This window comes from Diadema antillarum, unplaced genomic scaffold, assembly GCF_040938485.1.
Source record: "Diadema antillarum isolate AM-2024a unplaced genomic scaffold, OU_Dant_1.0 scf00000103, whole genome shotgun sequence".
Taxonomy (NCBI): Eukaryota; Metazoa; Echinodermata; class Echinoidea; order Diadematoida; family Diadematidae; genus Diadema; species Diadema antillarum.
In genome coordinates, this window is record NW_027270992.1 from 5,099,635 (window position 1) to 5,117,354 (window position 17,720).

Sequence of the window (17,720 nt, forward strand, 5' to 3'; positions counted from 1 at the left end):
CAAAAAATATAATCTCGTCAATGAGCACAAATTCACAAACAGGCCAGCGAAAAAGATGTGCTCAAGCACGTACTGATGATGCCACGTAGCCACTTTGGGGGGGGGGGGGGAGAATTTTTTATACTGACCCTCACACATCTTGTCATTACAACATTGACCGGTCATCAAGGCCCTTGGCAGACTTAGGGATAGATGAATGAGCAGTAAACTTTTCATACCTTGCTTGCTCTCATCTGCATGTTTAGATTATGACTCCATTATCATAAATGCCATTCAGCATCAGCCTTTGGGATCCGGCAAAAGTTTCCCTCGTGTAAAAAAAAACAACTTCTGCACACTGTAACACCCGCCACAGTGGGTGTCCCCCCTCAAAAGTAATATCACAAAAAAAGTTGAATAAAATCACTACGATACATATGTTATATTTGTACATTTTCTGGCGCACATGTGTGTGTGTACATGCCTCCTCAACTATCTAAACACCTAAGTCATTTAGCAAAGGTGACTTTTCTCCATGCTCATTCCTTAAATTCAGATATCTTAAGTTGGTACCTGTTTAAGAATGCATAAGATAGTCTCTGATATCAGCATTGGAGTACATAGTCTCACAGTTCCTTAACCAACAATATGAATGAAAGGAGGACAAATTACAGGGATGGTATAGCTTTGGTTGAGGTGGGGCTTCAGGTTTCTAACATTTTTGATGATGATTTTTTTTAGATAATGAGAAACCTCTTATGAAATATGATAGAACATATAATTCTAAGAGGAAGTCGAAGTTAATTTGATGAAAATCGATTTTGTAATGGCTGAGATATCAAAAACAAAGCAATTCTTATAGAAGGTGGGACCCACCTTTTATTAGGACCACTTTGTTTTACTTTTTTTTTGACATCTCATCCAATTCAGAACAGATTTTCATCAAATAAACTTTTAATTCCATCTTAGAATTGTATGCTCTTCAACATATGATAAAGTGGTTTCTAAGTATCATGCACAAAGTTAAAAACTAAATCATCATCTCAACCAACACTATACCATCCCTTTAACAAATGTTTGGGAAAAAGCATGACTTAAAAATTTTGAAATGTGTAAAGATACTTAGACTGACAAACAACAGAGAAAAATGCAATCCATCAGTCATTTATGTTAAAGCACTCATACACAAGCTCTGCTGATTGAGTGCCTGAGTAATCCATTCGAATGTAGGACTTCCATTCGCATAAAGTGAAGGAATTTGAAGATTTATCTTACACCCGGCATGTGATTTCTGCTTAAAAACACATTGATGGCCGATGCATGGATATCGGAGGCTCCACACAGGAGCCATGTACTTATCACTGTTCTCATCTTGTGGACCGAAATGGAACTAATTCCAGCCCATTCAACTTAGCCCCTATGGATCCCAAGTCTGCCCCACTAAAAATAAACTATCCCAAATAAACGACAAGACAAACAACAAAAAAGGCATCCACGAAGGTAAATTGAACTGTTGATGAACTTGACTAGAAGCTCTCTTCAAAGATCTGCTTCAGTCTGGTATGTAATCTGGGTTGCGCAGCTAACATCAGAGGTTGGTTGCTGCAGCCGAACACTGCTGTCATATGCATATTTCAGTCACAAATATTGCATCGCACTGCTACAGTGAGGAAACACACAGACACGCGCACACGCACGCACACATACACACATAAACCCACACACCCACACCAACACACAAGCACACACATTAACATCTGTCTGAAAAAGAGAGGAAAAGAAATGATAAGACATATAGAGTCATATTTTTCTTCCCGACAGACGTAGCGAAATCCATCACGGCAATAGACTAATTGACCTGGCTGTAGATACCACATCACAGTTTTAGTAACAGCCTGTGGGTAGGATTTTGTATCCATCTCACTCCTGTGACAGCGTTTGGGTGACCACAGTCTCACGGCACCCTCCATCATGGCATTTGGCTCTCAAGCCGACGACCCGCTTGCTGCGTGGGCACATTTTCTCCGACCAGTCGTTTCTTCCCCGTCCTATTTTCATCGCACATCTACCGAAGACTGCCCCTTTCTTTGCCCCTCCTCCCGCGTGGGAGGATATTCCATCACGCACCATCCATCGGCTTTACGTCCTTGCACGACGCCCTTTTGGAGTGGGGACTCTCTTCTGAAGCACATCATTATGCATTGCCGGCGAAGAATTCCTCTCTGGGGATTCACGAGCCAGTGACAATTCCTGGGAAGAGTCCCCGTCTTCCGTCTGCGGCATTACGATGCTGCATACCAATGAGGATAGAGCCCAGGAGGAGGAGGTTCTGGTTTCTGACTCAACTGCTAAAATGAAATCACACATTTTGTCTTCCATTAAAATATAGAAACTCTGTTTTTGCACACGAAGAGTTCGCTGCATCTCCAGCGGGGAAGTGTCTGTGTCACACCCGTCTTACTATAGATCTGTCTCTTTCGAGTCCTTGATGGTCAGTTTTGAGAACTTGAACACTTCGCCGTCGCGGGGCTGCGAGATGGTGGGCCCCTTGGCATTGCGGGCGTTGGTAGCATCCACCGTGGAGCTTCCGGTCTCCTCCACATGGGAGTTGCGCTGCAGCCGGTCCTGCCTGTGCGTGGGCGTCCGCTGCTGCTCCTGGTCGAGCCCCGGGTTGTCCGTCTCGCCCTCCTTCTCTTCCAGGTCCTCCAGGGTCAGGTCGTTGGGGTCGTCCCCGTTGTGCGCCTTGCTGCCCCCGTCCTTGTCGGTGCTCGGCGAGGGGCTGTCCCGGATTTGGCTCTGGTACCAGTTCCGGTTCTCCTCCAGGTGGTCCAGGATCTCCTGGGCATCGGGGTAGACCAGGTCTGCCCACGTCTCCCACAGCGGGTGGAGGATAAAGTCGATGAAGCCGACCTGTTGGAAGAGTTACATGGACACCATTGGAAGAGGCACATGAACATCTTTAACCTCAAGGTAGTTATATTGTAGATATTGTTGTTATTTGTAGTTTGCCTCACATTTTTAGTTCTGCAGCATGATTGAATTTGCTGTCGTAATACAGACTAGTTTCTTTTAACCGTAGTACACATATATGCTGCCAAAGCGTTTAACGGCTGTGGCAGTAGTGAGCTGTTTCAATTGCTTGCTCAATTCTCTTCACCATCTGCAAAATTCATTTCCACTTTTACAGTACACTGCCATTGAGAGAGCCCCGCCCCTTAACCCTTACCCACCTGTGACTTCTCGATGGATGCATTCTGCCGATCCATCATGGGGCTGATCTCCAGCCCCTTCTCCCGCTCCAGGTCGCCCTGCCGGAAGAACTCCTCCATCAGCATGGAGGTCCACTGGGTGTAGATCTGCAGCGGCTTGCTGGGGTTGGCCACGTCTGCACAGTGCACCAGATTCTTAAGGACCTGAAGTGATAAAAGCAAAGTTAACGCAAACTATTCATACATGCCATACCCGATTCTTCATGGTGCTCTATTGATTAACAACAATAATAATACTTTTAATCATCCTAACTTCATGAAATATAACTTGTGTGCTATCATCATCATCTTTTGTCATGGCAGCTATAATGTCACAACTGTCATCATCATGGCTGTACCTGCCATTTCCCATCATTCCAACTGACCTAATCGCCCTCCTCCCCCTTCTCATCATCACTATCTTCCTCTTCCTCCTCCTCATTATCATTATCATTGTCATTATCAGTAGCATCATTATCATCCTTCTCTTTGACCCATCTCCCCCTCATCATCATCACCAGCAGCACTATTTTCATCCTTCTCCTCCTCCTCCTCCTCCTAAACATCACAATCATCTTCCTCATGAAAATCTCATCAACACCATCCTCAACATCAACATCATCATCAACAACATCAAAACCACCATCATCCTACATCTTCAACCTAATAATCATCAGCATTAATATCATCAGCATCATCAGCAAAATCAATTCCTCCAACTCTCTGCTCCATATACGCCTCCTCTTCCTCTTCTTCTTCTTCCTCCTCCTCCTCTCTCCCCTCCTCCTACTCCTCCTCCCCCTCTTCCCCTCCTCCTGGACCTCACCTGTATCCTGTCATTGTAGTTGTCGAGTAATAAGACCCCCGACCCAGCCACCTTCTTCGTTTCCACCATGGTCTTGAGGTCTGCGAGTAGACTCATGTGCTTGGACATGTCTGTTGCAAGAACCTGTTGAGATAGCATAAATTGTGCGCAAACTTTCTGGTGACCATTGCATCTCTAGTATCATCACCATCCCAACAGATGTCATCCAAAAATGAATCAGTCAAAGTGAGAACGTAAATCTTGGGATCTTAATTTGCCGCACAAAGTGATACAGAGTCATTTACCAAGCAAAACATTTGAAAGCTGAAAAGCTGAAAGCTGTGAATTAATATGATTTTGTGAGATATGTTACTTCTCACATAAATGCTGTATACAACGGAGATTAATTTCATAATGTAAATGAAGACACAAATCCTAGAACTATGTTGCCATACTAAGCAACATAACAAGTACACACTTGCAGAATCATTTGAAAATATGAGTTAAGATAACAGAGAGAAATTTAATGATTCTCTATGACTACTACAATAGCGTATGTCAATTTCATTCTAGTTGATATACCTGAAAACGTAAGGAAATATAATTTTGTCTGGCTTTTTACTAATTTAACTCTCTTCAACATGTAACATTCATTCTTCTGTCATTTGTTTAATCCAGGAATTGTTGGAAACTGATATTTGGTAAAAAGAAGATGGATACACAGGGAGCTTGAAAGGAAAATGTAGAATGTATCAATTGACAAAAAACAAACAAACACCAAAACAGATAACATCACATACAAAGAGTCATAATACTAAGGAGAAAGCAATCTTAAACCATTTGTCTCTAATAATGCTAATTCTCACAAACATAACATTTTGGCACAGCGGCCCCTGGCATGCAATCATGGTTTAATTCTCAGTGATTCTCTCCCTTTCTTACCATGTCGATGGACATTTTCCTGAGCGTTTGATACTGCTTCTTTGTCAGGTACTCAAAGATATTGCAGTTTTCTTCCATGAGGAGCTTGAAAGCGATGGCGAGGGAGTGATTTTCCAGAACGGACACGTCATTGTAGAGTATTGCTAATTCCGCCCCTGTGTGCCAGAAGCAAGTGAAAAAGGGTGTAGAAAGAAATGAATTTCTGAAACACTTTGTAATAAATGACAATTTAAATATCGCAAAATCAAGCTCAAAGATTGTAGGGAAGTAGTGAACATCCACTGCAATGTTAGAGGAAAAAATTCACATTTGCCGGGGACAAATTTTGAAAACAGATCTCTAAATGAAACATTGCATTAAAGTTTGCCTACTTTGTGTGTTAAAAAAAAAATGTGTACGACATATTCTGAAAGCAAGGAAAAATGTCTCTAATAGTAAATGGGAAACCTGCTCAACCCTATAATCTGTCCATAATATTGAGCAAACAGACAGCAGAAATACCTTCCTAATTCTGAAAAGACTCAATTCATATAAAAATAAATCAATGCGCATTCTATTTGTAACAAATTGCATGTGACTAAAAAAACGATAGCAAAACCTGACAGAAATTACTACTTTTTACTGCTTTTCAGTCCATATTTTGAGCTAAGGCACATGACTTTTTCAAGTTTGGAAATTTTCATTTGCCCACTCATATTTCAGTGCCTAAGTGAACTCTTTGCTCGAGGCTCGAGGTTATCATAACAGTTGAAATATGTGAATTCTATTTCCCCTTTTGTTCCACTGCCTTATTACAAGATTGGATTAAAACAACATCTTCACATTTTTGCGACTTGGGTGCCTTGCATTCACGGCAGAGTACAGTTTATACAGTTTATAAAGCCAGGAGAAAAAAAAAATAGAGAAAAAAAGAAGATATGGGTTGGGTTCAGTTCCATTGTTTGGGCTAAAAGCCAATCGACTTCCTTCTGATTAAGTATCTATAAATAGTATCATGATCCTTCCAGAAAGCAATATGAAACTATTTGCCTAACAAAAACACTGACTGAAACTAATATTCCACTTCTCCCCCCTCCCCCCCCCAAGGCTGGTTGAGAAGATTCGCTACTTCCTTAACCCTTTCCGTGTCATGGTGGACGGTGCCTACAATGCTATGGGGTTTTCTGTGCCTATTAGCTCTCAAAGCATGCACAGAGTTTTAGAGCTCAGCAACGAGCTACATAAGCACTTGCCTGATTGCCCAGGGCAAGTGAAAATCATTGAAGTCTGGCAAGTGTTTTGGAACAATAAGAAAAAAATACTTGCCAAATTGGGCAAAGCATGAGTCTTGAAGCCATCCCTTTTTCACTTTTTCCCTCCAAACCCACAAAATCAACCATATGTTATAAGCCACAAAGATAGTGACTGTTTAGTGATACATTAACACTTGATCGAACCAAGTTTATTACTCCTATGTGCTGGAGCACGTGAGTCGATGTGTGCCGTTTATTCAAATGATTGTGTTTTATCAAGCCCTTGACCTACACATAATTTTCTATATCATTTTCTAATATTTTTTGACTTTCTTTTTTGGGGGCAAGTAAAATTCATGTTTGGGCAAGTGTTCTGCAAGTTTGAAAATTTGCTTGCCCAACCAGGCAACCAACTGGGCAACTGACCTGTGTTGCACAGGAACTGGTTGTTAAGACCCGGGTGGTGCACATCGTGTATTGCTGCTGAGAATAACGCTGACATTATTTCTAGGTCTGTGAACACGTTCTGCAAAGGAACAGAGAAGGAGGGTACATGAAACAAAAGATGACAATGGATGCCTCTACAACCTGGAAACGATATCAATAGCTGGCACAATGATAAAGAGTTCTTATCACAATCACCCTGTACCTTCTTATCTGATAAGTAAATGACAAAAAAAAAAATCCTTATCTGTGAAAGCTATACTAACACGAGTCTTCAAATCCCCTACTAATGATGCCATAAACCTCTTCTCTTGATCTACATTCAATAAGAAATTGATAAAGAAATATCTATGTATACAAAACAAAGAATGGCCCATCTCGATGACCATGTTTATCTCAAGATTTACAAACGAGGCCATTTCCCATCTATCAAATATACAACTGGTTCCTGTGAGCGATTAAAGGAGAAGTCCGGACGATTTTGAAAAAAATTAACCAAAATCTACATAAATAAAGGACCATAATGACTAAGTTTCATTAAAAAAGACCCTCCCAACTCGCCACAATCGATTTTTTAGCATCACTAATTTTGAATCGTAACCGTTCGATTTCTGTACGCCGGCGAGAAAGATCACGTGACAGCGTGACGTTTCATCCTCACATTGCTTTTTGCTTGGAGCGTCAGCTGGCTCGGGGGAGCCCTGCTTGAGCAACGGTGATACGGGCCAAGCAAGCGGTAGTAGCGTACCGCTCAACAGTCTCTGACCACACAGCGGATGCGCGTGGCATGATCTATTGCTTCATTAAAAAAATGCCGATGTGTCAAGTGTTAGGGTGTTGTCAATACTTCAACTTTACTAGTAAGTCTTCAAATTGAAGAAATATTTCGATTTTAAATTGATATCTATCCACGATACTACCTTTACATGATCCTGAATGCTACAACACGCAGCCCGATTACGCTGTGTGTATTGGGCTGCTGGTCGTAGTTACCGGCGCGGCGCGGCGGCGGTACCAAGCTGGCGCTGGCGTTTCTTCCTCGGTTCAAGTTACATGTATACTGTCGTATTTTATCACCGTCAGACACACTTTTCAACAGTCTCGGACAACAAAAGAGGCAATAATTCTGACATTGACAGACTGATTTCAGATTGTTCACACTCAGAAGTCGAAAAAACGATCGCGGATTGTGATAGCACTTGGCAGCAGCAGACGTAAATGTATGCCTGCACAGCCCGACAACAGCTAATGCATTGTAAGTGATGGGGTGGACACTAATAAGTACGGCAGTATTATAATACATACATATTTCAATTTAAACGAAAATGTTATAGCATTGCAACTATTTTACATTAATCTTTGAAGATTTTATATAGATATATAACGAAGATTATTTGAATAAAGGAATACAGCGTTTGGCAACAGCACTCCTAAATCGGTGTACGGTCTCCTGCAGTAGCGCCGACAAGGCACACCTATGTAGGCATGCAGATACCGCCCGCAGTCAGCAGTGCAATGGGAAATCGATGCATAGCTGGGCTTCGCTCGCGGTGCTCTCAGCTGAGGAAACTGCGCCCGATACGTCACGCGCAATGCATCCTGGGACAGATAGTACGAAGGGCAGCTCGCGACGGATTCGAACATGAAGAATTACCTTATTTTTAAAAAAAATCATAATAAATGTATCTGATGGTCTTTTCTCGTCGGGAAAAGGGTGATAGGTTCATGAAATATTGTTCTTTACACACGAAACGGCTGGTAATCGTCCGGACTTCCCCTTTAATTTAGAACAGTGTGTCTCCACTTCCTCTTACACAATCACCTGTACAGTGTATCTCTGACAACATGAAACCATATCTAGGATCAATGATGAGATTATGACATCATATACAATGGTGACTTTTTTATGGTAATTGTTCACCACGATGCACACATTATACTTTATTTTCTTAGGCGACTATATCGTCACATGTTTTACTGCTTTAGTACTTCAATGCTCCCACATTCTACACTACACATCCCTCCCAGAGCTGTAAAATTTAACCCCTTCATCCCCTAAATGCAGCTAGGAAGGCACGGGCATCCCCCCTACTGACCTCTAAGGCGGGCGCCGAGAGGAGATAGTGGGTGGAGTGAACCACGTCAGCTGCATGGGTTTGGTTGTGGTACATGATCTCCCTGTGGTAGTGGTCTTCTAGCGTCATCATGTAGACCAGGAACGTCTTCTCCGGGATCTGGAACGTCTTCAGCAGACCCCGGTCCTGCAGACAAGCATGAAAAGAAGCGATATATGTCAATAAAGTACGAGTTCTCTTACCTTTATAGTTGTTGGGTAGAGGTGATTGTGGCAGTGGTGATTATGTTGGTTGGGGGGTTGTGATCATGTTGGTGGGTAGGGGTGGGTAGGGGTGGGTAGGGGTGGTGATGGTGGTAGGTGGGAGGGGCGGGGAGAGCAGAAAGCTCCACAAAGAGATGTAAGTTACAAAACTACAACACGATAAATTCAAACATATCTAAACATAAGAAAATGAGATTCCATTCAGATGCAATTCCACTTTCTCTGCTCATTCTCACTCATGATGATTACAACATGTCTACTTTTGGCAATACATTATTCCCTTTGTGGTCACGAACTCAATCAGCTGTTACATATCAGATCCAATTATCTACGGGCTAGTAATGGTCCTACTGAACAATTATAATAATGATAATGATTAAGAATGAAACAAAAACAACATTGGACTCACCTCAAATAACCTGAAGATGACTGCTGTTAGAGGTCTGTGACTCGTAATCTCATCAATTTTGAAGATATCAATACACCACGTATCTAGTAGCCTCAACTCCTGTAGGGGGAAAAAAAAAAGTCATTTAAAACCTTGTTGGCTGTTGCCATCGTAGATTCTGTTTCTGGCTCTTTCAAAATTTATATTCCTACACCCAGAACACAAAGTTGTCAATCCAGTCGTCCGTATGTTACTTCTTATGAAACCTGTGATGAAAAAAAAAAAATCTTGCACTATTGTGAAGAGACCGCAGATATCTTTCTTGATGGCTTTTAGACTATGCTCCTTCTCTCTAGCAGGCACTTTTATCAGTTGGAGTGCTCGGCACATCCCTATGTGATTAATCTTACACCTGTGCGTGGATTATGTTTCAAATTCAATTACCGTGTTAAACTATCCTCATCCCCCTGGCAAGTAGCCCTTGTTTCAAGTAATTGCATTTTCTAAAGTGCCTGACCAACAGAATGAGCTCCTGTAACATTATTCTCTAGGTAATGAATGGCTGCAACATGGATGACGTGCTGAGGAGATGCGGAGTGAAGTTCGAACAAACCAATCATCGTCATGGATGGTTTACAGTGTAGGTTGTCTTATAGAAGAGGACATAATGCGCGAAAAGAGAGAAAAAGAAAATGTGATAGATTATCAAAGCAGACAGCAAGACTTAGGGCCCTGTCTTATAAAACTTGTGTCTGAAATCATTTTCAAATATCATCAACTTGTGAATGATTTTAAATTGTGATTAATTTCAACTATTCCTCTAAATACAAGGATCAGACTCTATTGGTGATCAGTCTGTAATGCATGCCTAACTTTGGTATCTTCATATTACAAATCTAAAAATCTGCAACTGATTGACAAATTGCCCCTCATCAATTACACACATCAATTACTCGATCAATTAATTATTCAGTGTTTTGAGAGATAGCCATGATAAAAGATTATGGGCACACATACCTGAAATTTGCATTGGATTTCCCATGATTCATTTAGAGTCAATCACAACGTTTGCCAGATATGCGATCAATTTCATTCAATAAAGTTGAGACTGACATCAATCACAACTTTTGTTACAGGAAAGGTTTGAAATCAATTGCAAAATTATGATTGATTGGGAGCATATGTGACCTCGCATAACAAAACCAATAAAAGTCACACACCAAGAATTTACGAGAGGACTCAAAGTAGGTAAAATGGGTCAACCTACTGTAGTCAATCTTTAGTTTATTATACTTTCTGAATGAACAATTCTTATTCTACTTAATTCTAAAGTTTGGGTTCATATCACAAATGGGAAGTTGATTCTTTGCAGTTTTTCTGGAACGCTTTTTTGTAGAATATCTTTGAGGCCCCTTTTCATTTCTTAAATCCCTTTACACACTCTTCATATTCAATTCAAATAACTTTTGAAAAGATAATGCTAGCGCTTTGAAAGTTAGTATTAATCATGAATAGAATGGGCTAGAAAATGTGCACAATTTCAGCTTAATCTGATAATCCCTTCGTTGTGGTTGTCCTAGAATTTTACATCCTGTTTCTGTCCCATTAATTGCACTGAGCACAGTTTGGTGAGACGTAAGCACTCGAATGGACCCTGAACTTCAAAGCTCCTTTTCTCAGGAGACACTTTTCCAGAGCATCCTTTCTTTCCATTATTTGGACAGGAATAGGAAAGTTAATTTGTTTCGAGCAATGCATCATTCTAAAGCTTAGAGTCTGCTCTTTCAGAATCCCTGCCGTTAGCTAAAGATCCACTTCTGGCAAATTTCTGGTGGGTTTATCATCACATAGGGTCACAAATGACTGATTCAAGACAATCATAAGTCTTTATAAGATGGGGCTCCGCAAGATGCCTTCAATGTTCCATTCCTCACCTTCTCCAGATCGTCTTCCCGCTCCTTCTTGACGGGCATGCCGTACTTGTGCACGGTGGTGTCGTTGGCGAGGCTGTTGTGATGCCGCACCTTCTGCTGCAGCCCCACCCCCTTGACCTTCGTCAGCTCGTTGGCCTTCAGCAGCTTCTTGGAGGCCGGCACCTTGCTCAGCGGTGAGGGCGAGGGCGCCAGTTCCCTCGCCGACGTCGGTACGGGCACGTCAACTTCTTGTTGCTTGTCTGTGAGGTGGAATAGAAAAAAAGTTTTATACATACACGTATAATATAAATACTGAATACAACATATGTTTAGCAAGTCTAATTTTTCACAACTCGGGGCTTCCTGGCAATTTTGCAAGCGGTTAAATTCGTGATTGTGGAGTGTAGTAACGAACAGAGTAATGCACATGTGCACGTCACATCCATGTTCAGATCAGTGTCGATAATTTTGCGTGTTGTTAAATTTGTGAATAGCACCCGACTCGTGAAATTGGCAAAAAACAAAAACCATAAAAAATATATATGGCATATAGAGTGTAGTATGATGACAAAAGATGTGAGGAGAGAGTTGATGTATCCATGCGGTGATTACCCTGGGGTTTTCAAGCACAGACGGGCTACCTTCTCTTCTCTCCGCACATCATTTCATATTATATACCTCATATATAGATTGCTCTCATCTGATTGGTTAAAAGTGGAGTCATGAAAATAGCTGTGCCCCATTTTTGATCAAAATGACATCATGAATTTCTGTGCCCGGGGCATAGAATCAACTGTGCCCTGTAAACAGGTTTGGAGACAGTCGCAACCCCGTACACATAGATCACTCATATGTACGCACCAATGATACGATCGTCGCGCTGTCGATCAGCGTTGATTGCGAGTGCAGTAAAAGAGATTATAAAATGGGTTCAAGAATGTAGCCAATAGGAAGCACTGAAATGAGTCACGTGTGCTTTGTTTACTCAGTCTCCATTGCACTGCGTGTTAAATCCTATTGCCGATCGTCTGTGCGCGCGGCGGCTCCTTTGAATTGCATGCATACGCGCTGTCAATCCTGTAAACAACTTCTAGTTCGGACTGCCGGCCGGCCGGCCTTTCTTCCCTTGTGCATAACATGTGTGGCGTACGTATCATACTACACGTACAGTGTACAGTAGACCAAGCGTTGTGGGACCGGACGCGTACATGGAGTCACTTTGAAGGGCAAATCCAACGATTTAGCAGGTTAATTCTCACGCCGTTTTCAGAGTATGTAGTCTAGTAAGCCTATATGAAGAGTCTATATCAAGTCTTTAAGGTAAAGGGTGCATATTCTATGTAAAATAAGTAAGTTTTCATGCGGGAACTTAAGTGTCCGGAAACCCAACCCCCCATCATACTTATATGTGCGGGATTTCCGAGTGCGACGTGCGTAAATGTTTGGGACGAACATCTTCGGACGTCTTGACCCACAAAGGTACGTGAAAAACGCTGAAAAATGCTGTTAGTTTTCGAATTTTCGACCCATTTTATAAAACAAATGATGCACAGGATTATTTCGTGGCGTTAGTGGAGGCGTATAGCTCACTCGAGGGTATTTACAATGTAGTGCAACATGCACTCAGCTTCGCCTCGTGCATGTTTCACAATTGTAAATACCCTCGAGTGCACTATACGCCTTCACTAACGCACTCTCTCCTGTGCATCATTTGTATACTAGAATCTATATTTTCGGTATCTCTATTTCAGAATCTATATTTTTGGTATATAAAACAAATAATGACTGCTTGATATTTGGGGCACAGTTAAAATTATGTAGGCCCTTGGTGATGTGAAAACCATAACTTTAACTGTGCCACTCATACATGTAGCAGTCATTATTTGTATACTGTTACTTCCTACCTTGAGCATAGTCTTGAGTAGAATGGAAATGAATCTTACTGAATGTCATTCTTCTACATTAAATGAAGAAGAAGCTCCATATTCCAATCAAAAACATTCAGAATTCTAAATAACACTGTCTTACATTCCCACTATTGAAATGACGATCGACTAAACGTTCCCAATAATTTGTAACAATATCCTGCATTGCATAGACTACCTTTTAGTGGTCATAAGGTATTCGACAAAAAACCCAAACAAACAACAAACCTTCAAATTGAAATAGGGTTGTTATGAGCATGATGATGACCCCGCCCACTCCTATCCTAACACTTGTCAATGTGGTTGAAAGTTGAAATTGTGCTTTCCTAATTAAAGTACAGCCCTGTATCAATACTACCCCAATCTCTCGTCTGTTATCAGAGCTGCGCAGCAGAGCAGGAAAATCAAACTCTAACATGAATTGACTCTAAAGACTGCATTTATCAACTTTCCCATGTCTGAGGTGCCTTTCAATATCCACTCTCAAAATGCATTTGCAAATGCCTTTTGGAGTAGTCTGTTGAGTTTTTGTGTTCATCAACATGATTCGATTGGGTGTGGGCAGGTCCGAGCTATAAATGCATTTCATATAGACTTTGAGTTTATCAACTCTACAGAAATGCATTTCTGGCTCAAATGTGTTTGCAATTGCACTTTTTTGGCATTTCAGAAACATGTTTCTATTCTAACCCCATATTCAAAACAGCTTTGCATTTATCAACTTCCCAAAACTCCCCAAAAGTTGTTTGGAAATCTTAATTCTGCGCCAAAAGTGAGTTGATAAATGTACCCTTGGATAAACAACAACAAAAACAACAATAGTAACAACAACAAAATCAAGTATGAATATCACAGCCTCGTTCAAATTTCTGAAATGTTTTTGTTCATCTTTGTCAAACTATTATTACTATGATTCTATATATCAATGCAATTTTTACTACAAAAACAAGCCTGTCACCAAAAATATAGAGCTTTATAGTCAGCACGAGGAGAATAAACTTCAGAGTGTCCGTCAAGCAGCTTTTCAGTGGCAGCTTCACGTAAAAGGTCCCCCCACCCCAGCCTCCAAAAATGGCTCACTTGGACATTTTGAGAAAGACAAAGAAAATAAGTACACAAAAATTAAAATCAGTTTACGTAAGCGTGCGTCATCAAGTGATTGCGTGACAAAATAAATGAAAGAATTAGAAGAAGAAGAAAAGAAAACATCCTGTTATGTTAGAGGATTGATTTTATTTGGATGCTAAAACTGGAACAGCCAAATGAACTAGAATAATATATCTTCTGCCTCATCACAGCAGAGGCTGTAGTAGATCCACAGGTGATGCCTATTTCATCTTCTCTTGCTTGGTAGTGTCCCTTTGGCACTGATAAAGAAAAATATTTTCGGACGGAAATCTCATCAGACTCTGATCTGTACCCCTCTCATTCCCCTCCATAAAGCCCGTCTAAAAATAAAGAGTCCCCACGATGCGACAACTACGGGGACGTTTCGACCCTCTGTGGAGGCTGGAAAGCGACAAAGGCAATAGCCTCGGGTCCGGCGGTTCTCCTCGATTTCAGGGCGGCAAAATATCGCCCTCTGGGGGGTCTCTCATCAGCCTGTCTCTTTCGAGGATGGCTACAAGTCTCCCCGTCTCCGTCGCCATGGCGACGACAATCTGGGAGGCAAATTGATGCGGACAAATCTCCCCGATTTTAAAGTACACTCTTAGGCGAGGGATATATACATACGTATGTATGCGTATTATCCCTCCCTACAATGGATAGACTCCACTGATTGCATGCCTCGCAGTCTAATTGTTTCATAACGAGGACTGTGTCTTTGTTTTGTGACAAACTCGTGGCGCAGCAAAACAGGTGCCCACTGTATTGCTGCATCCATTTATCTTGTGTCTTCTTACTTTTCTGTTTTCTGCTCAATGAATAATGCATTTGTTTTGATGTTCAAAGACAAAACTTGTAGTGAAAGCATTTTGAAACATTAGTTTGGATTCTTATTCTCCTTTCTTTTGTGTGGGGGGGGGGGTGGAAGTATTGTTGTAAGTAGTTTCAATCAGTCCGTAGTGATAGGAACAAGTCTCTCCTTACATCTTTGTTTCTCCAAACAACACTAACACTGGTAAAGAATATGTCAATCATGGTTATAATACTAAAATATATATTTATTCTTTATAGACAGAAATACATATTTGTTTTTCTAACAAAAAAACAACAACACTTGTAACTTCAGAGGGCAGGGGAAATAATACTTCCCTTAACAAATGTCAGCAATAACTTGAGGGAATATGCTTTTTTCATTAAAAAAGAAATGTGAAATTCTCTTTAAATTTTCTTCATTTTGTTCCCCTACTGTGACATCACAACTTGTATCTTTCTTATCCAGCAAGTTGCAATAAATAATCAAATTTTTGAAAAGTCTTGTTTTTCGAAGGAATAATCCAATTTCCTCAAATTTCACTGATGTGTTCTACCATTTCTGTTTTTACAGAAACCATCAATGTGTATGTTTCAGTAAGATTCCCCTTTAAGGTGTACACTCACCAATAAATACCTTGAAGGAATATTCAGAGATCTCGTATCAAATATTATGTAAAGTTTTAGATGCATACTCACCAATAAATGTTGTGTAGAGGTATTCAGAAATCTGGTTCCCTGATTTACTGGTTTCTGAGAAGGCAGACAGCTCCCGATTCAACATTCTTTTGAACTGTGATGGATGAAAAACATTTGCAAATTTCATTCATATTACCCACTACTGCAAAATCATCGCTTTGGACAAACATCAATTTTACCAACTACCATCCCAACCTGTTAAATCCTTTCATCTGAAAAGACATTCTTTTGAAATGATACCCTTGAAAATGTTACTCATGTAATTATACTACAGATGTATTGCATAATTGATGAAAATGATGAAAATTGTATAAAGTATACTACCAGTATTTTGTACTTTGTTAATAAAATTGCAGAAAGTTGATGTATTTGAAAAAAAAAGGCATACAGAGAATAAATAAATCAAATCAAATTAAATCAAATCAAAAGGATATCCCCATAGATTTCACATCTAGTACTGAGAGAAAGGAGTATCGCATTTCAACATCATTCACACTGCTGACACACCATCTGTGAAAATTTCCTCTTTGTTATCGCCATGACAACAATGAGCATCACCACGATGACAACTCCAGCATCATCATCATCTTTACCGCCTTCATCATCATTGCCATGGCAACTATATCTGTTACCACTGAGATCTGCACAGCTATCATGATTAGAAAAAAAAATGCAGTAAATCAATCATCACCATATATGATGTTGTGTTTTAAAGAAAAGAAGAGAGAGAAAATGGGGCTTATAAAACAATAACTTGCAATAATAAATAAAAACAATAAACACCATATATCTACCACAACTTAATCATCGCCATGACAACCACGATCAATTCTGTAACCACGGTTTGAAATACCTCAACCACAAGCATCATCATCTCACCACTGGCATTAACGTCAAATTGACAATCGAGGCAACAGGGCTGCCAGCATTCTCACATTTGATTCCGATTCTGATTCTTGGTCTGATTCATCCAAATGAGGGAGATTTCAAAACAGCAATAAGGATGATATAGGTGTTTTATAGCTCAAAATAGCATGCTATTTTGTGGTTGGGAAATTAGCCCGATGTCAAATTAACCCAGTATTTGTGCAATGAAGATGCAAATAGCGCGCTACTTGATAGTGAAAATTTTCCCCAAAATCTTGGTCTAGTTTCCGAAACATCGCGCTAATTTGTGAATTAGCACGCATCTTAGGTTGCATCTCCAACAGTCCGAAATTTTCTCAATCCCATCATTCAAACCAACCACTGAACCCACAGAGCTCTATACGTAGAGTTCTGTGTACGCAACCATCAACTTTGGGCTAACTTCCCAAGCTTACTGTTTTTTCGAGCTGATGAAGACGCACACTCGTAATGTCGGGCTATTTTCCTAAACCGCAAAATAGCCCACTAGTTTGAACCTCAGCCACTCAGATAAGATTGTCATTCTTCACGAAGTCAGTACTCTATAGGCCCTAACCTTTGACACCACTGACAATAATATCAACCAGAACTGGAGTTAGCCTTTCTTGAAAGACTCTAACATTGCTATCTACACTGACCGTCAAGAGTGGAGAGCTAAAGAGCCAAAGCTAATTGCAACAGCACAAGAGCCTCTAGAAATTTGCGATTGTGACCGTTACTCATCGCCAGGAGCAAGCCCAACTCGCGGGCACTATTCCTACTCAAAATTCAGCGCTGAACAATTCTGTGGGTCACTTTGACTAATGACACTGCTCAATTTGCCCACTGGCAGTCAGTTTGAAACGTGTATGCATAAGCTTCCTCAGAGGGCGCTCCACTGAGAAGAAGTGATTTCTGCTGCAAAATGCCAGTGACAAGTTCAGCAATTCATCTACATAATGCATGTCTATCGGCTGGTTGAGATGACACTACAGCATTTAAATC

The 17,720-nt window shown here is 40.8% G+C and overlaps 1 protein-coding gene across 1 annotated transcript in view; it reads right to left on the reverse strand.

Moving 5' to 3' along the window:
- Positions 1–1,144: 1,144 nt before the first annotated feature.
- The window catches only part of LOC139719070 (3',5'-cyclic-AMP phosphodiesterase 4C-like), a 310,458-nt gene continuing 293,882 nt past the window's right edge, over positions 1,145–17,720 (reverse strand). Inside the window, exons 7-15 of the mRNA XM_071630511.1 lie at positions 15,831–15,924; positions 11,311–11,549; positions 9,398–9,496; positions 8,747–8,911; positions 6,633–6,732; positions 4,975–5,129; positions 4,054–4,176; positions 3,210–3,392; positions 1,145–2,889 (exon numbers count right to left, since the gene is read on the reverse strand). Coding sequence (XP_071486612.1) covers positions 2,440–2,889; positions 3,210–3,392; positions 4,054–4,176; positions 4,975–5,129; positions 6,633–6,732; positions 8,747–8,911; positions 9,398–9,496; positions 11,311–11,549; positions 15,831–15,924 — 1,608 coding nt within the window. The 3' untranslated portion in view covers positions 1,145–2,439. The remainder of the gene's footprint in view (positions 2,890–3,209; positions 3,393–4,053; positions 4,177–4,974; positions 5,130–6,632; positions 6,733–8,746; positions 8,912–9,397; positions 9,497–11,310; positions 11,550–15,830; positions 15,925–17,720) is intronic.